Source organism: Lepidochelys kempii, chromosome 11, assembly GCF_965140265.1.
Source record: "Lepidochelys kempii isolate rLepKem1 chromosome 11, rLepKem1.hap2, whole genome shotgun sequence".
NCBI lineage: Eukaryota > Metazoa > Chordata > Testudines > Cheloniidae > Lepidochelys > Lepidochelys kempii.
The window spans coordinates 17,018,023-17,035,433 of record NC_133266.1 but is presented as its reverse complement, the minus strand read 5'-3'; the positions used below and the strand labels follow the sequence as shown (position 1 = coordinate 17,035,433).

At 41.3% G+C, this 17,411-nt stretch overlaps 1 protein-coding gene across 19 annotated transcripts in view; it reads left to right on the top strand.

Moving 5' to 3' along the window:
• NCKAP5 (NCK associated protein 5) overlaps positions 1-15,811 on the top strand; it is a 624,519-nt gene extending 608,708 nt beyond the window's left edge. For 17 of the 19 annotated variants that reach the window (XM_073305277.1, XM_073305278.1, XM_073305275.1 and 14 more), the window contains one exon: positions 14,304-15,811. In XM_073305277.1, the coding sequence (XP_073161378.1) occupies positions 14,304-14,585 (282 nt within the window). In that variant the 3' untranslated portion in view covers positions 14,586-15,811. Of the gene's footprint in view, positions 1-11,488; positions 11,615-14,303 lie in introns of all 19 variants that reach the window. The other 2 variants (XR_012154214.1, XM_073305293.1) reach the window with 2 other exon arrangements.
• The last annotated feature ends 1,600 nt before the right edge of the window (positions 15,812-17,411 follow it).

The window sequence follows — 17,411 nt, the reverse complement described above, 5'->3', positions numbered from 1 at the left end:
TCCTTTTTTCCATTCCCCTCACCTGATTGAGCCCTATGCTCCTTTCCTCATTCTTCATCAAGTTACATGGTTCTCTTTCTTCTTCTGGTGGGAGGTGTCCAGAATGGAGCTGGAACACATCCTTTGGCAGCTGACCTCTCTGGTGTTGTGAGTGCGAAACAAACTTTGGGTAGGGGAGCTACTTCCTGAGATGGTACCACTATACACTTAAGCTGCTTCTGTGGCAATGGCATTCAGGGTTACTGCAGGTGCAGGGAGGGAAGATGGGTTCCAAGGAGCTCCCCACGGTGCCAAGTCAGAGTGGGTGCAGTTTCCCACACCCACTCCCATACTTGTCTGGCACCACTAATGGAGCCCAGGCCCAAGATGAGAAACACGCTTATGGAAAATTTCAACCTTAACCATGAATTTCTTGGCATTTAAATTATGAATTTTCTTGTCTTGATTGTTTTTCATCAGTGCCATAATTCTTAATGTAAATCTTGGTGCGTGACTTAATAATACATTGTTTTACTTAACTAGTTCAGATAGAGATTTATATGATTATTTCCTGAGTATAAAGTCTTTTTCAATAGGAGGGTTGTGGGGTTTTTGTTTGCTTCCTGTTTGCTAGAATAACAAGTTACTTTATTATTCAACCCGGACTTGCTTCATGCTGTTTTCAATAAGATATTTAATAGATATGTAAATTTAAAAATTAATTTACTGCATACGTTTGGCAGTGTGACTTTTGAACTGACAAAAGTTTGATGGATTGTAAAATTATCCCCCTAAAAATCATCAGACATAGTAAACAGAATTTATCAACCTCTGTTAATTTTACAGCTTTTTCTTCATCTTGTCTTCTGTTAGGATCTCACTTAATATTGATTATAATCAGTGTATTTCTAGAGCCGTAATTCATTCATAGATTAATTAGATTTTAGGTTAATATCCCATCAGAGTATGGGACATGAGCCAGCAGAGTGTTTTCCAGTTGTTACAGAGCTGCAGTAGAGAAACCTTGATTATTGTTCCCATGTGACTTAAACCACCAAGACTAATCACTAATCAAATTCAAACCACATAAAATGGAACATCCTTCATAGCATTTATTTTCTAGCTGGCTTATACTATGAGCTCTTTATTGACACAACCAACTAGACTGAAATATACTTTAAAAATTGCAAGAGTAATTCTCCCCTTACTTAAATCTGGGTATTTTTTCCCAGCCTTGACTGTTCTGATTTTTGTATGTGTGCTGTTCTGTTTTTTGTGTGTGTGCCTTTGTGGCTTCTGCCCCTCCCTTCCTACAAAATTTCTGGGCTAAAGAACAAGTAAATTGGTTGCAGGGAATTTTAAAAAGTGTATGTGAAATATACTTATGTACAGGGTTTGATTGCTGATGGATGAAACATAAGTTTCAATACAGACAGATTGATTCCTGTTTTTGTTTGGTTTCAGTCATTTCTAAAAAATGATCTGATCTTAATGCCAGTTGAAGTGGCAAGAAAAGCCACTGAACCAACATCACTATTTAGGTCTCAGTCTTTCCCTGACCCGTTGTGGATGAACATAAGAATGGCCATGCTGGGTCAAACCAAAGGTCCATCTAGTCCAGTATCGTGTCTACTGACACTGGCCAATGCCAGATGCCTCAGAGGGAATGAACAGAACCAAGTAAACATTAAGTGATCCATCCCCTGTTGCCTATTCCCAGCTTCTGGCAGAGACTAGGGACACCATCCCTGCCCATCCTGGCTAATAGCCATTGATGGACCTATCCTCAATGAATTTATTCTCAGTGCTGCCACTTGAAAACTGATATTTCTACTTCTGCTGCTTCTGCCCCTTTCCCATTGGGTCAGGTGGTGCACTCTGGATGTTCACAGGCTAACAAGAACTAGAGTTTGTTATTTTTGAACCCTGTTATAGTCTTGGCCTTCACAACTTCCTCTGGCAAGGAGTTCCACAGGTTGACTGTGCGTTGCATGAAAAAAAATACTTCCTTTAATTTGTTTTAAACCTGCTACCTCTTAATTTCATTTGGTGGCCCCTAGTTCTTGTGTTATGAGAAGGAGTAAATAACACTTTCTTATTTACTTTCTCCACACCCATCATGATTTTATAGACCTCTAACATATCCTCCCATAACATAACATAGTCGTCTCTTTTCCAAGCTGAAAAGTCCCAGTCTTACTAATCTCTCCTCAATGTTGCCTTTCCATTGCACAGATCAGGACAAGTTTTAAGAGAGTGCATATGCTGAGGGGATACACCTCCATTGAGGTTTTGGTGTAGCCAGTTGGGGGAGATATGGGAACCTGGCCAATGGAACCATGAGTATGCAGACTTTACCTGAACATTGTAACTTTAAGACCTGAGGTGGAGAGGAAGTGAGGAGATTATTGCTCCTATGAACAACCCACACAAAAAGCCTCTTAATTTTGACTTAGTAGTCCTTACTGGCAAATCCTGCTTCCACAAGTGCAGGTGTGAAAGGCCTGCTGGCAGTGAAACCAGTGTAATTCTGCTGCCCAAGGAAGGTAGGATTTGTTAGGGAAGCCGTGTTGTATATGCATACTGCCTGTATGACATGGAGTCTCATTCTGCAGCGGTTTCCTGTGCAGCAGTACACAAGAAGGTGTTTGGAAATGAAGTAGGGGGAACTGGTGGATATGAACAGACCCTGTGTTCCCTCCCCACTCCCCTTAGACAGAGAGCATGCAAGGACCCTAGAGGCAGTTCCTAGGGTTGCCAGGTGTCTGGTTTTCAACCGGAACACCCAGTCAAAAAGGGACCCTGGCAGCTCTGGTCAGCACTGCTGACTGGGCCATTAAAAGTCCTGTTGGCAGCACTGGCAAGCTCTGTCCCCAGCTCCTGGGAAGCAACCGGCATGTCCCTCCAGCTCCTAGGTGGAGGTGTGGCCATGGGGGCTTCGTGTGCTGCCTCCATCCCGAGCACTGGCTCCACAGTTCCCATTGGCCGGGAACTGCAGCCAATGGGAGCTGCAGGATCAGTGCCTGTGGGCGCACAGAGCCCCCTGGTCGTGCCTCCACCTAGGAGCCAGAGAGACATGTGGCCACTTCCCGGGAGCCGCCTGAGGTAAGTTCCACCCAGAGCCCGAACCCCCTCCTGTACTCCAACCCCCGTCCCAGCCCTGAGCCTCTACTAGGAGCTCACACCTCCTCCCACACCCCAACCTCCTGCCCAGCCCTGAGCCCCCTCCTGCACCCAAACTCCCTTCCGGAGTACACACCCCGCACCCCTCCCAAATCCCATCCCGGAGCCCCCTTCCACATCCTGAATCCCTCATTTCTGGTCCCACCCTGGATCCCTCACCCCCCATCCCAGAGCCTGTACCCCCTCACACATCCCAACCCACTGCCCCAGCCCTGAGCCCCACACTCCGAACCCCTCACCCCAGCTGGGAGCCCCCTTCTGCACTCCAAGCCCCTCATCCCCAGCCCAACCCCAGACACCACACCCCCAGCCAGAGCCCTCACCCTCACCCTCTCCTGCACCCCAACCCAGTGAAAGAGAGCAAGGGTGAGGAAGAGTGAGTGATGGAGTGAGCAGAAGCGGGGCCTTAGAGAAGGGGTGGGGCCTTGGGGCCACAGGCAGGGCAACGGTGTTCGGTTTTCTGCAATTACAAAGTTGGCAACCCTAGCTATTCCAGCAATTTAAATGCAGTATCTCCTGCGAACCGTCTCTACAGCCATGTGAGGAAGGATGTTCTCTTTCTTCCCTTTACAAATCTCCCAACCTAGTCAAGCTACTTGTGCTGGATACTGGGGTGGGGATGTCCCCCTGTGTGTATAAACACCTGCTGCTCTTCATAGCAGGGAGAAGAGGGTTTTTTCGTTGTGCTGACTGCTACTGATGCTGCCACTTGAAAATGCTATTTCTACCTCATCTGCTTCTGCCCTTTTCCCGTTGGGTCAGGTGGTGCACTCTGGGTGTTCACAGGCTAACATGAAGAGAATCTAGTTCAGATGCCCAATAGGGAGGGTTACTAGAGCAGAAAATCATTATCTACCCCCCAGTTACTCTCCACTACTGAGTCTTGAAGGAGACATTGTGCACTGGAATCCCATTTTCCATCAGTACACTGCGTTACTAACTCTGAGACAGTAAGGGACTCGGACATAACTGGAGAGTGAGGGGAGAAATTTCTTTGTAATTACCAAAATAAATAGAAAGTCAAAGGTAGAACATGAAGACAGGCAAGTGTGTGACTAATGCTTATGAAAAATCATTTGAGAACAGGTCAGCCTTATGGAAAGATGACTACTCTCATGGTGAGAGTCATTAAAGATTATATGTTGTATGTGCCTGATCCTGCCTCCATTGGATTCCATGGGAGTTTTGCCATTGGTGTCTATGTGGCAGAATCAGGCTCCCTAAGAGCCGCATTGTGAATTATCTTGTGAAAATAACTTGGTTGTTTGAACTAGTTTTTACAGTTTCATTCCTCATTCTGTTCTAACTGATCTCCAGGTTTTAAAAAGAAATCAATTTTAACAAATGCTAATTTTGGATTAAATAGCCAGGATATCCCCATTTTATCCCTTCCCTGTTTAAACTACCAAACAAACAAACAGACTTTCATGGCATATCCACCTCTACAGAAAAGAACCCTGGATATTTAAATACTGTACATTGAATAAAAAACTGATTAAGAAGGTAAAGAGTAAAAGCATTTAGTTTAAGTGTGCATGGTTTTCACTAAAATGGTGTTCAGTGGGTTATCATTGGCAACGTAAGGCTAACGTTTAGAGGCAGTATTAAACTTTATATGGTTTTGTAGAGTAAGATAACTGTCAGCAACTTAGTTTGGCCTTTCAGTCTGAAATGTTTTACTGTAATTTTTCCCTTTACTAGAAAATCAGAATAATTTTATTACTTAATTCTCCCCATGAGTAACAACAGTAAATTGATTTCTGAAATGCAAAGTTTACCCTGTGTGTCTCGTATTAATTGTCATTCTCTCCAACGCTAAAATCTAAAGTTTCAGCCTCCTTTTCCTTCAATCACAGACTCATCACCAGAATTAAAGAACAAATATTTATTGAAGTTATTGTGATTGTGAAGTGATTGAAGTTAGCAATTGTCTACTGGATTTCTTCCATGAGAAGCAGAATTGGTGATTCCATGTCTGCTGACAGTTTGTGGCCTTGCTTACTCTCTGGAGAAAGCAGGAGTGTTTAGCTTTTTTAACTTCTCTGGTCACAGTTGTCTGGTTGTTGTTATGTTGTTGCTGCCATCTTTTTCTACTAAATTCCACTCAAATTATTCTCTCCTCAACCACTGTCAAACACACTTTGTTCATGTACAGTTCATGCATCCAATAGCCATTATAGAATTGGAAGGGACCTCAAGAGGTCATCTAGTCGAGTCCCCTGCACTCATGGCAGGACTAAGTATTATCTAAACCATTCCTGACAGGTGTTTGTCTAGCCTGCTCTTAAAAATCTCCAGTGATGGAGATTCCACAACCTCCCTAGGCAATTTATTCCAGTGCTTAACTACCCTGACAGTTAGGAAGTTTTTCCTAATATCCAACCTAAACTGCCCTTACTGCAATTTAATACCATTGCTTATTGTACTATCCCCAGAGGTTAAGGAGAACAATATTTCTCCCTCCCCCTTGTAACAACTTTTTCTAAACTTGAAAACTGTTATCACGTCCCCTCTCAGTCATCATATGGTGCCATGGGAAAACAGCCATCCTTATAATACTTTGGCACACCCAGTTTCTTACCTGATCAGGAACATTTCAGAATTTGAAAATCTTGGGTACTAAAAATGGGCAAAACTTTGAGGCAAGAATGAAAGGTTGAGAATATCTAATCTAGTGTATATGTAAACAGTCTGGTGTATCACCAAAGGGATAATATTGCGTGCTAAACTGTGAGGGTAATACTGGTATGTAATTATTGCTGTTATAATGCCTATATTTCTAGGTGCAACATCATACTGGGCACAGTATTCATTTTGAGTAACTGAATCCACTTAATCCCTTCTTAAAAGCAGATATATATCTAGCCATATTATGAAAATTGTGCTTTTAGACACATAAAGCTCTATTCACTAGGCAGTGTCTTTTACTTTCCACATCATACGAGAATTCAAACCATCGATAATACAGCTCTCAGCTCCACAGCAAGCTATTTATTCATCAATAGCCATTTTGTCCAGGTCTGCAGGTGTGAGTCATGCAGAACTCATGCTAATGAGCTTTATTTCCCCTTAGGTAATTTATTTACAATTTAGAAGGGCCAAAAATATTCTCCTTGTCACGAAAAATTAAATATTTATGTAGAACGTTACTCCCCTGTCCTAGAAATGGCATGCAAGTTTCTGGTTCTGTTGACAGTATCATCAAGCTACACATAATACCATATGTAGATTACTTTCACCTAAGTGTATATTGTTTTCTCATAAAATGATGAACAGATCAATAATTTCACAAATACTCTATGTCAAAGCAATTTTTCCTGGAGGCAGGAAATAGAAGGCTTCTTTATTATTTATCTTGAAAGTCTGATGGGGTTCCTTTGAGAAGGTCATTGTCTGCTACAGCAAAATAATCATGGGATTTCTGTTCAAGCAGGAAAAAGAAAAATGATTCATTATTTCAAAAATTATTTTACCGTCCGTCTAGAAAATAGATGAAAGTCTCTGACAGTATATAAGGGAGAACAAGGCTTAACTTATTATTTAAGGTTACACTTTAAAGAGAAAAAAGTTCAAACATTACATTTTTAGCTCTGCTGTAATATAACAGAGGTCATGCAGTTACAGCTTTCACCTTTGTAGTTTCCTGGATGTGATTGTACCACTATTTTCACCGTAGAGCTTTACCTGTCCACCTAATGTTCTCATCCATTTGGCTAAATGAGATCTGGAGACTGTTCACTTTCTGTTGAGAAACTACCACTGCATTCTGTCCCTTTCTGTCTGTCTAATGGAAAACTACTGTACCTCAGCTCAAAGCTATACTGAACCTTTTCATACCACGCTTGGCTCTGCAACACAAAATGCTACGGCCCTGAACCCGATCTCACTTACCAGGGTGTTACAGTAGTGTGACTCCATCGACGTCAGTGGAGTTACTTCTGATTTACATCAGTGTAACTTTGATCAGAATCCAGCCCTGTGTCTGCAAAACGCCTTTTTTATAAGAGGACACTGCATATATATTAAAGGTGTCCTACTGAGCATGCAATATGGTAGTTTGTAACAAATACAGTAGTGCATCTGTGTCTTTTACTGCTTAATCCTAGTGTGTAATAAATGCAAAGCAGTTATTTTAACAACTACGGGACATCTAGATTGATAAAACTCTGAATTTAAAATGATAAAACAGTTACAGACTGTGAGATCAATATGACCTTGGATACACACAGGCGAAGTAACTTATGGAATTAAAAAATGTAAAAAGCTAGAAAATTGTTTTGCCTTGTGGTGTAGTTTTAAATAATAATTTTTAAAAAAAAATTAAAAGCAAGCATACTTGATATCTCCTATTAGGGATTAGATCTGAAATGAAAGACCTTGAGTTATACAATTAAGTATTGATTTTGTTGATCTATATTTAATTCTCATAGCAATTTAGTTGTTTTTACACAGGAGTGTTTTGCAGCTGTACTTCACTTGGAGCAATGTTCCTTTTACTTTTGTGATAATCTAAAAACTAAATTGCTCAGTGCATGCGAGACAAAATTATTTTATTCTAGTGTGTAACTGACCCTGAGCCCCTTAAACTACTGTTTAACTAAACGTAGAAGAATGCAAAATGCATTTACACTACAGTATTTTCCTTGCTAATTTGGGGCTCAGGTGTACCTTACAGGCTCAGTCTGGCTAGGAGGCAGTGTCTCGCTACATTACACAATGGTAGCGCCACCAGTATATGGTAGGAATGGACATGCGGCTACAGTCCTTAAGGGGGTTCAGCATGAATTCTCCTCAGCAGCCATAGCTCTGCCGTCACCCCACCCTTCCCTGTCCCTGTTTGCTAGCCCTAGTCCTGGTGCTGTTCAGGTTAGCACTAGGACTGCAATTGTGGCTTGTCCCTGAGCATATCAGACACAAGGAGAAGAGGCTCCTTGCACCACTGCCCACCCATAATCTGGCCCTGTGACTTTTTAATTAGAAAGTGCATCATAAATTCTTTGTTAGTAAAGTAGAAATATTCAATGTGTATGTCCAATTCTTAAAAATGTGCATGTAGGTTAGCTTTGTTTTCTGAATTTGTTGCACTAAGGTATTTTATTACATTAGTTCTGGTCTTAACTAAACCCATTAGAATGTTGCCAACATGAAAAAGTATTCTGATTTATGACTTCAGTATATCTCCATATAGACTCATAGACTTTAAGGTCAGAAGGGAGCATCATGGTCATTTAATCAGACCTCCTGCACATTGCAGGCCACAGAACCTCACCCACCCACCCACTCCTGTAATAGACCCCTAGCCTCTGGCTGAGTTACTGAAGTCCTCAATCATGATTTGAAGACTTCTAGTTACAGAGAATCCACCATTTACGCTAGTTAAAACCTGCAAGTGACCCATGCCCCATGCTGCAGAGGATCAATGTAAATTGCAATCAATGTAAATTGATTCCTAATTAATGTGTGTAGTATCTGGACTAGATTCTCTCCTCCTCCTCCTCTGGCAACTGTATACCACTCTCAGGTGGTGGCCGCCTAAGGATTCCTGCAGACTGGGGGAGCACTCAGCTGATGTAAAGTGGAAAAGCCATCTCCTGTGGCAATTGCCCCCCCTACACACACACACACACTAATATGGGGTGTTCCTGGGGTGGAGCATAGCATGCATGCACAACACCAATTCACAACTGTAGTATGGTCCCATTGAGTTCATAGCCAGTTGGCATTAATTAGAGGAGCCTTGAGCCTTGGTGCTGCAGAGGTACCATAAGAATCAAGAAGGCTTAAATTGCTCCCTGATGGCACCTTCTGTACTGATTGTATCTTGGCTCAGGACATAATCTGTACTTGTATTTTCATCTGGGTGAATTTAATGTTTGTGAAAAGGTGCTGAGTTGACCACCTTGAAGGATAGACCAGTCCGTCTACCTCAGAATAGGTATGGCATGGTCAGCAGCAGTTCTCCCCACTGAACCTGCCTTGTGCCTTGGCCCCCAGCAAGGAATCATAGAATCATAGAATATCAGGGTTGGAAGGGACCTCAGGAGGTCATCTAGTCCAACCCCCTGCTCAAAAGCAGGACCCATCCCCAATTAAATCATCCCAGCCAGGGCTTTGTCAAGCCTGACCTTAAAAACTTCCAAGGAAGGAGATTCCACCACCTCCCTAGGCAACGTATTCCAGTGTTTCACCACCCTCCTAGTGAAAAAGTTTTTCCTAATATCCAACCTAAACCTCCCCCACTGCAGCTTGAGACCATTACTCCTTGTCCTGTCCTCTTCCACCACTGAGAATAGTCTAGAACCATCCTCTCTGGAACCACCTCTCAGGTAGTTGAAAGCAGCTACCAAATCCCCCCTCATTCTTCTCTTCCACAGACTAAACAATCCCAGTTCCCTCAGCCTCTCCTCATAAGTCATGTGTTCCAGACCCCTAATCATTTTTGTTGCCCTTCGCTGGACTCTTTCCAATTTATCCACATCCTTCTTGTAGTGTGGGGCCCAAAACTGGACACAGTACTCCAGATGAGGCCTCACCAATGTTGAATAGAGGGGGACGATCACATCCCTCGATCTGCTCGCTATGCCCCTACTTATACATCCCAAAATGCCATTGGCCTTCTTGGCAACAAGGGCACACTGCTCCTGTGGAACCATGTTTTAAATGAGAATGCAGTTCAGTTTCCATTTCCATTCCTCTGCTCATATTGCCAACTGTGGTGATAGGAATGCTTGTTCCCTGACAGTTAGGTTGACCACAGTTAGGTTGACATGTTTCTGATAGTAATGACTTTCAGTCACTACTGACCTGGACCAGATTTGATACGAACTAATATACCATTACCAAATCCCTGAGCCATCCAATTTCCCAATATACTATATCCCACTGAAGGGCCTTATAGTCAGGAGAAGATACTGATTCTTTCATGTGAGAATTGACACTAAAAGTGCATTAGTAAATTAATGACTTAAACATGAGTAAAGCTAACATCTTTGAGGCAAAGTCTGTTCCTTGTTACACCTGTGCTACTCCACTGAAGTCAGTAATAGATCTAAATGCATGTAACTGAGAACAGAATTTGACCAACTATGTCTATAATTTATCAACATATCCTAATAATATTTATTATTTTGTGATTTCCTTTTGTTTCATACAGCAGCTTTTGTAAACTGCCATGAAAACCAAGAAATATAATGTATTCTGTATCCAAATAGTCTATATTTTGTATCCTACTGGTATTCACCTTCCATAACTACTGAATAGGTTGTTAAAGAACAAAGGGGATTCTTTCTTGATAATAAAATAATGCATGTTAGCCTTTACGAAGTGGATATGTAAGTTATTTCATTATCATGCGACAGGAACGGTGCATTGTCTGTAGAGATCCTCACAGAAATTATTGTGCTTAAACCTTTTCTGTGTGGAGGAGTTTTGAATGTAATTGAATTTACTTCCAGAATTATAATTAAGGAAATATCATATTGTAACTTTTTGCCCACATGTATTAAGAATTATATTACATGACTTATTCCAAGGTCAGCATAATGTATTAATATGATATGCAAACACAATTCTCTTGCAAATTAAACTGTGGGGGGAAGTTCTTCTTAATGAATTTGTCTAATACATTAGTATGATTCCCTTAATTGTTCCTACTCCCCCTCCCAAACCTCCCAATTTACATTTCCTTTATATACTTGCTGTTACCTGAAGATTGTCTTAGGAGACTGGGGATATCTGGTGTTTTTCCTTAAAGCTCCAGCTCCTGGAGCAATGGTATGACATGAGAATCTCTCCTCTCTCTTTTCTAAAAATGTTTCTAGCCCTCATGGTTACAGAGTGAGGCTTGTAAACATGAACCCTAATAGCACAAAATCCAGAGACAAATAAAAATAACACAAAACGTATTATTGTTAAAAAAAAAAAAAGGGGGGGAGGGGGCTTTTTTTAAGCCAGTCTCATGATTTTTGGAGTCTGACTCATGATTGTTGACTGCTTGGGGTTGGCAATCCTGAACACTGTTCAAAGGAGAAAGAAACCCAGAAAAGGGGGACATTATGTATCATATGAAATGAAAACCGTACATCAGCAGCAGCTGAAAAGGAAAAGGAAAAAAATATTTTGCATCTCACCCCAACACTATCAATAAATCACACATCTTTGCTCATACAGTATTGTAGTAGTGTGTTAGAGAAAAGAAAACCCAGACCATCTTCTGTCTTTTACCAGATGAAACCATTGACCTTGGCATTAATACGTATATGAAAAGGCAATCATATATCATAAAATATCTTTAACTTATTCCTGAAAACAAATGCCTTTGCCTCAGGTTCAGTCATACACATTAAGTGCGGCAATGATGACCTCCCATTCCTTTTGATCACACGTGTTCCCACTGCCAGGAACACATGAAACACCGTTTCCACCCTTCCTACTTCCCGTTGTAGGAGAGCAGGTACTGTATCCACATAAGACTTATGTGTATCAAATTTAGAATTATGAGCATCCATCCATTGCAGTGTTTACTACGCAGTATATTCAGTTTTCAATGCTGGACACTTCAGTTTCATTTGGTTCAGTGATTTTAGTTAAAATTTGGTGTGGATACCTTTCGTCCCAATAATTTCTTTAGTATAGTTTATTTCCTGTAACCCCCATATTAAATACCTTAACAAGGGTGTGATTATATCGATGTACTATTTTATATTGGACTTGCATGAGGTTATACGCTATTGAGGTTCCAGGTACATAGAATATACTAGTCAGCTAACTGCGTGTCCACCCCTGTGACTTACACTGTCTTTCAGCCCAGCCAGAGTTTTTGTTGTTATTTTAACAGTGTACAATATACTATCAGAAATAGCCCTGTGCAGTCAGTCCATACATACATTCTAGCTCTTGTCAGAAAATAAAGGATGAAATCCCCCATTAAAACCAATGGAAGTTTTGCCATTTACATAACAGATCCAGGATTTCACCCAAAACCCCATGTTTATCCCTCCATGTCTATGCCCAAACATCCCCATTTTATTTATCCAAAGCAAAGCTGAAAGTTGGAAGAAAAAAACCCCAAAGAAAAGCCATGTGACTCAAATTAAAAATCAATAGTTCATTTAATAAAATATTTAAGATTTTGCTAGTCTGTAGGATAAAAGGCACTATGTAAGTGTTTTAAAGATGTTACGCATACGGATCATTTCATTCAGCCTACACTGAAATATGGCATCTGTTCTGTGTCAGGTTTCAGAGTAGCAACCATGTTAGTCTGTATTCGCAAAAAGAACAGGAGTACTTGTGGCACCTTAGAGACTAACAAATTTATTTGAGCATAAGCTTTCGTGAGCTACAGCTCACTTCATCGGAAGTAGCTCACGAAAGCTTATGCTCAAATATATTTGTTAGTCTCTAAGGTGCCACAAGTACTCCTGTTCTGTGTCAGTATACACTATACAGCATTGTTTAAGGGAAGGGAAGAACTTCGAAAACTGAAATTACAGGGAATTTTAAGTGGGTGGACTGTCAACTGTAACTTCCAAAATTTGAATTTGTCTGGAATACTGGGGATTACATCCCTCCTCTTTCAGAAAGTACTGTGAGATCAGTGGTAAGGATCACAGTTTTGTCTCATCTAGAAAAATGGCACTTGCAATAATATAATTCCCCCTTGAAATATGTCGGGGCATGCGTTCACTATTGGACCAAAGAGAAGAGTCTCACCTACTGTGTCACCAACATTACTTCTAGTGTCATTTAAAGTTTTCCGAAAGGTTTCATCCAAGTTCTAACCTGGGCAGCCACATTAAGCCTGTAAGATCTAACAAGTTCACAATCTAAGGTGGCATGGCTTCATGCCCCCCCCTTTTTTACATATTTAGCCTTAAAAAATAAGCACCCTCCTTTACCTAATCTGTCTTCCCATTGCCCAAGATCTCTAGGGTTAAATAAACATGGCAGAAAGAAAGCCTGATATATTTTTAACCTTAATATTTTCCACAAACCCTGATGACTAGTTAAAATTGTGTGTTTAATCACTCAGGATCTCCTGGTTCTGGTTGAGCTGTACTCTTGGGTGGGCCTAAACTATCCATCGAAACCAAGTAACACTGTTCTTGGATTGCCAATAGTATATTGATCCAGTCATTGCTGCTTAATACTATTACTAAAAATACGGAATGACCCTAACTGGGATAGCACACCTCATTTACCAATACGTATTTAAAAAACTTGGCTCCCTAGGTCTCCGTGCCCATCAAATGTGGAATGTTATTTTTTGATAATATTATCTGTAATATGAGTTGGTAACATGATAAAAAAAAAAAGACTATGTGAAAGACAGGTCATTTTTATTGAACTTCTCCCTAAACAGCTGATAAACTGGTCTTGAAAAGATCTTTGTAGCCAACAAAGGGATGCAATTACACTTGTTTAATACTACTGTGATTTTTTTTTAATATAATGTGCTAATACATTGTCCAGTGTTTCATTTGGTGCAGTTTCAACAGAATTACAACACTTCCCAAAGTAGATCTAGCCAATATCTGATTGATTCTGGTCTGTGGGGATTGGATCAGTTCAGTGTAATTTCCTCTCTTGTTGCTTTCATTTCTATTAGGGAGGCTTTTGGTTCATGGAAATCGATAACCTTATACATGCAAAATGTTAGGTTATTTTTTAGTAAGTTTCATTTGTGCCTGTATCATACAGAAAATATATTTTCCCCCTCAGAATATGTGCACTGCATGTTAGTTATTTGGCAGACTCCAAAGTCAACTCATAGACAAATATTCATTTACCCTTACAATAAATAAATAAATAGTGACGAGGGAAAATTTAAATTACTATGAAGAGGCTGAAGATATTTTACACATACAAATTCCAGAATCTGCCACTTAAAATGTAAATGGGACTTAACTGTTTTGCAAATTGAGTCCTATTTGTCTCAGCAGAATCATTAAAGCTATGATTTAACCCAAAAATGGGCTTTATTATTCCATTTAATTATACTGGAGGATTTAGGTACAAGCCTCTACCAATTTATTCCTTTAACACTGTGAATGTTGGACAAACAAATATTTGACTATATACGTAGGATAGCTTTATTTTTGTAAGAAATATGTTTCTAATATTTTCCTTACTTATTACAGAAATTGAAACAAGCTGAAAAAACAAGGGAAGATTCTGAGAATAGATTATCTAAAATTTCCCTGGAGTCTCTCAATAAATTTAACAGCAATAATGTCATTTTATTAGAAAAAGAGAAGAATTGTCTGAACAAGGTTGAAGGACAAAAGGAAGAAAATGGAAAGAATGAAGAAGCTTCTTTAAATAGCTCTGATAGTCATGTTGTAGACAATTTAGAATCCTTGAGTGATTCTTTATATGATAGCTTCTCATCCTGTGCCAGCCAAGGCTCTAATGATGTATAAAGAGACTTTCTAGTGGGTTGTGAATGGAGCACTTAACGAACTGAGGGGAAAAAAAGAAAGGAACAACTGCTGAAAAACTTCATCCTAAATTGTTGGATTCACAGCAGGGTATTTCCTGACTTATTTTCATGACACAGCAATAAGGAAAGACAAGACTGCATTTATTGTGATGCATGAGACTGAAAATTGAACACAATAGCTGTTATACAAAATGTCTTAATTTTGCACTTTTATGAATACTTGTACAGAAGTTGTAAAAATTTTTGAAAAAATATATTTGTAGAAAAAAAGCAATAAATATTAAATGGTGCCATGCTCCTGAAATGACAGATTACTAACTTTTAAAAGTTGATGTTAATATTAACAAGCAGAGTTAGTGCATTTTTTAAAGAAAGATTTATAATTGTACTAGTCTTAAAACTGTATGTAGAAACACTGCTTTAACATAAACTTGAGCCCGCCAAATTGTCTGAAATAAACCTTCTTGGACCACATTTTACAACGTACACTTTGTAATTTTTTTTTTATTTTAGTGCAATTTCACATAAGATTCTCCAGGGGTATGTGCATTTTAGTAGGTGTAATTCCTTAACATGTATCTGTTGATACTTCAAGAGGGTTTTGATGTTTGAGACAGTATTGGAATCAAATCCCAGATCCTACTACTACTTGTGCATCTGAGCAGCCCCACTGAGTTCATAAACCATGTGCATAAAAGTGTTTGGAAGATCAGGGTCAAAGTGATTTGCCATTTGACTTCAATGGGAGTTTTGCCTGAGTAAAGGATTGCGGGATCTGGCCTTTATTGCTCACTGCAGTATTTACTTTTATAGTTTACCTACTTCTCCTTCCTCTTTAATCATTTAATATGAATTTCTGAATGTGGTATGTTGATTTTTCCCCTTCAGACCACCTTGGTTTTAACTCCATCTAGGAATCCTGGAAAACTGAAATAAAATTCATATTTGTGATAAACTTTTTTAAACTAAAAAAAAAAAGTTTTTGGTGCTAACTCTTAATTCAACATATCTTTTTCCTATAAAGACTTTATATGTAAGGGGAAGTCTATTTATGTGTATTTTTGCTAGTTGTGAAGTATTTATAACTGCTTTTGTACAGCAATCTATCTGTAAACTAGGTATATTTGGGATATTTCTAGGGTCTACTGTTTCTTTAGCAAATACCTGTTAATCTTTATGATATTGTATGATCAGTGTTATTTTGTTAATACTTTGTGCAATTTGTTACATTTTAATTTTGTTATTTTAAGTAATGATGTCAGATTTAAACTTGCATTGTCTTTTTGAAACTTATTTCTAAATAAAGTTCATATCACATTTATAGGAATGGTTAAAGATATATATTTTCCCAAGGACAAGTCGTCCATGTTGGAGTTAATTGGTTTAATGAGATGGATTTAGGAATTAATTGTCCAAGAAAATATCAAAGAAGAGAGGGGAAGCAAATAAAATAATGTAAAACTATTTTAAAGAACCATCTCTATGATACCATATGCATGCAAAACACTGTGCAAACCATTTCCCTTCTCCAGTCAACTAGCCCTGGGTGCCCCAGAAATAATAAACGTGCAGATGGAATTCAATCATTCAAATGAATTCTCGACATGGCAACTAAAAAGTAATTTAAGCTTAATTCAAACCCCTCTGCTTGCAGACAAGAGTGTGACTGATCAAAGGGAAGCCTGTGGGTTGCCGAAAGATGAGGCTGGGGATGGAGTTGTAATAGGCTGTACAATGAAAACCATCATTTTCCTTCAGCTAGTTCTTCATCTCACAAATGAAGGCCGCAGCGGCTTGCAGGAATGAAAAGCACCGTGATGTGGGGTGGCCCCAGTAGCCTCCACTCGCTTCCACACTGGGCCAGACGAGAGCCAGGCCCCGCACGGCGGGGACAGCCACGGAAACGCTCCTAGCTGCGGCCCGCGTGGCGGCGCCTTTAGGGGGGTGCTGCAGGGAATGGGTCCTGCCCCCGGCAGCGCTTCCCAGGGAGTCAACACGCGCCCACCGTGGCATGGGAAGGACTGTGCGGGGGCACCGCCCCGGGGGGAGGGCGAGCCTCCCCCTGCGCCGAGCGAGCCGCGGGCTGGGTCACAGCTCCGCAAGCCAGCAATGAGCGTGCGCTCGCCTCCCACCCGGCCGAGGCCTCCTGCACCTTCTCGACGGGCACGCTGCTGTGTGCCCCCCGGGCCATTAGCGAGGGCGAGACTAACCCGGACCAACGCCCTGCGGCGGGGGAGCGTCCCTGCAAACAGCGCAGAGGCGCCCCTTCCTCCCACACACACGTGGATGGGTTAAGGGCAGCGCGCCGCCCCCTCCGTTAAAACACAGGTTGGGGGGGGGTTAAGGGCAGCGCCTTCTACAGCCCCTTCCCCCAATACACACTAGGGGAGGTTAGAGTTAACCCCCCCCACACACACCACACACACACTGGGGGTTTAGGGTCAGCCCCACCCAAGACACACAGGTGGGTGGATAAGGTCAGAGCCCCCCCCCCCCCCACATAAAGGGTTACAGTCAGACCCCCCCCCCGGCTCATACTCTCACCCCTAGGTAACTTAGGGATCGAGGCCCCCCCCCACACACAGGTACCCTCCCCCATGCCGGGGGAAGAGTTGGGGGTGAGACGCTGAAGGTTCGTGACCGCTCCGCCCGGGCAGGGTCGGGGTCACTGCCCGCCCGTCTGTCCCCACGGGTCCCCGCTGTGTGGGGAGCCCTTCGGCCCCTGCCGGCCCGGGAGGTGCGTGCCGGTTAAGGACAGAGCCCTGCCTGCAGACACACACCGGAGGGGGGGGGGGGGCTCTCCCTA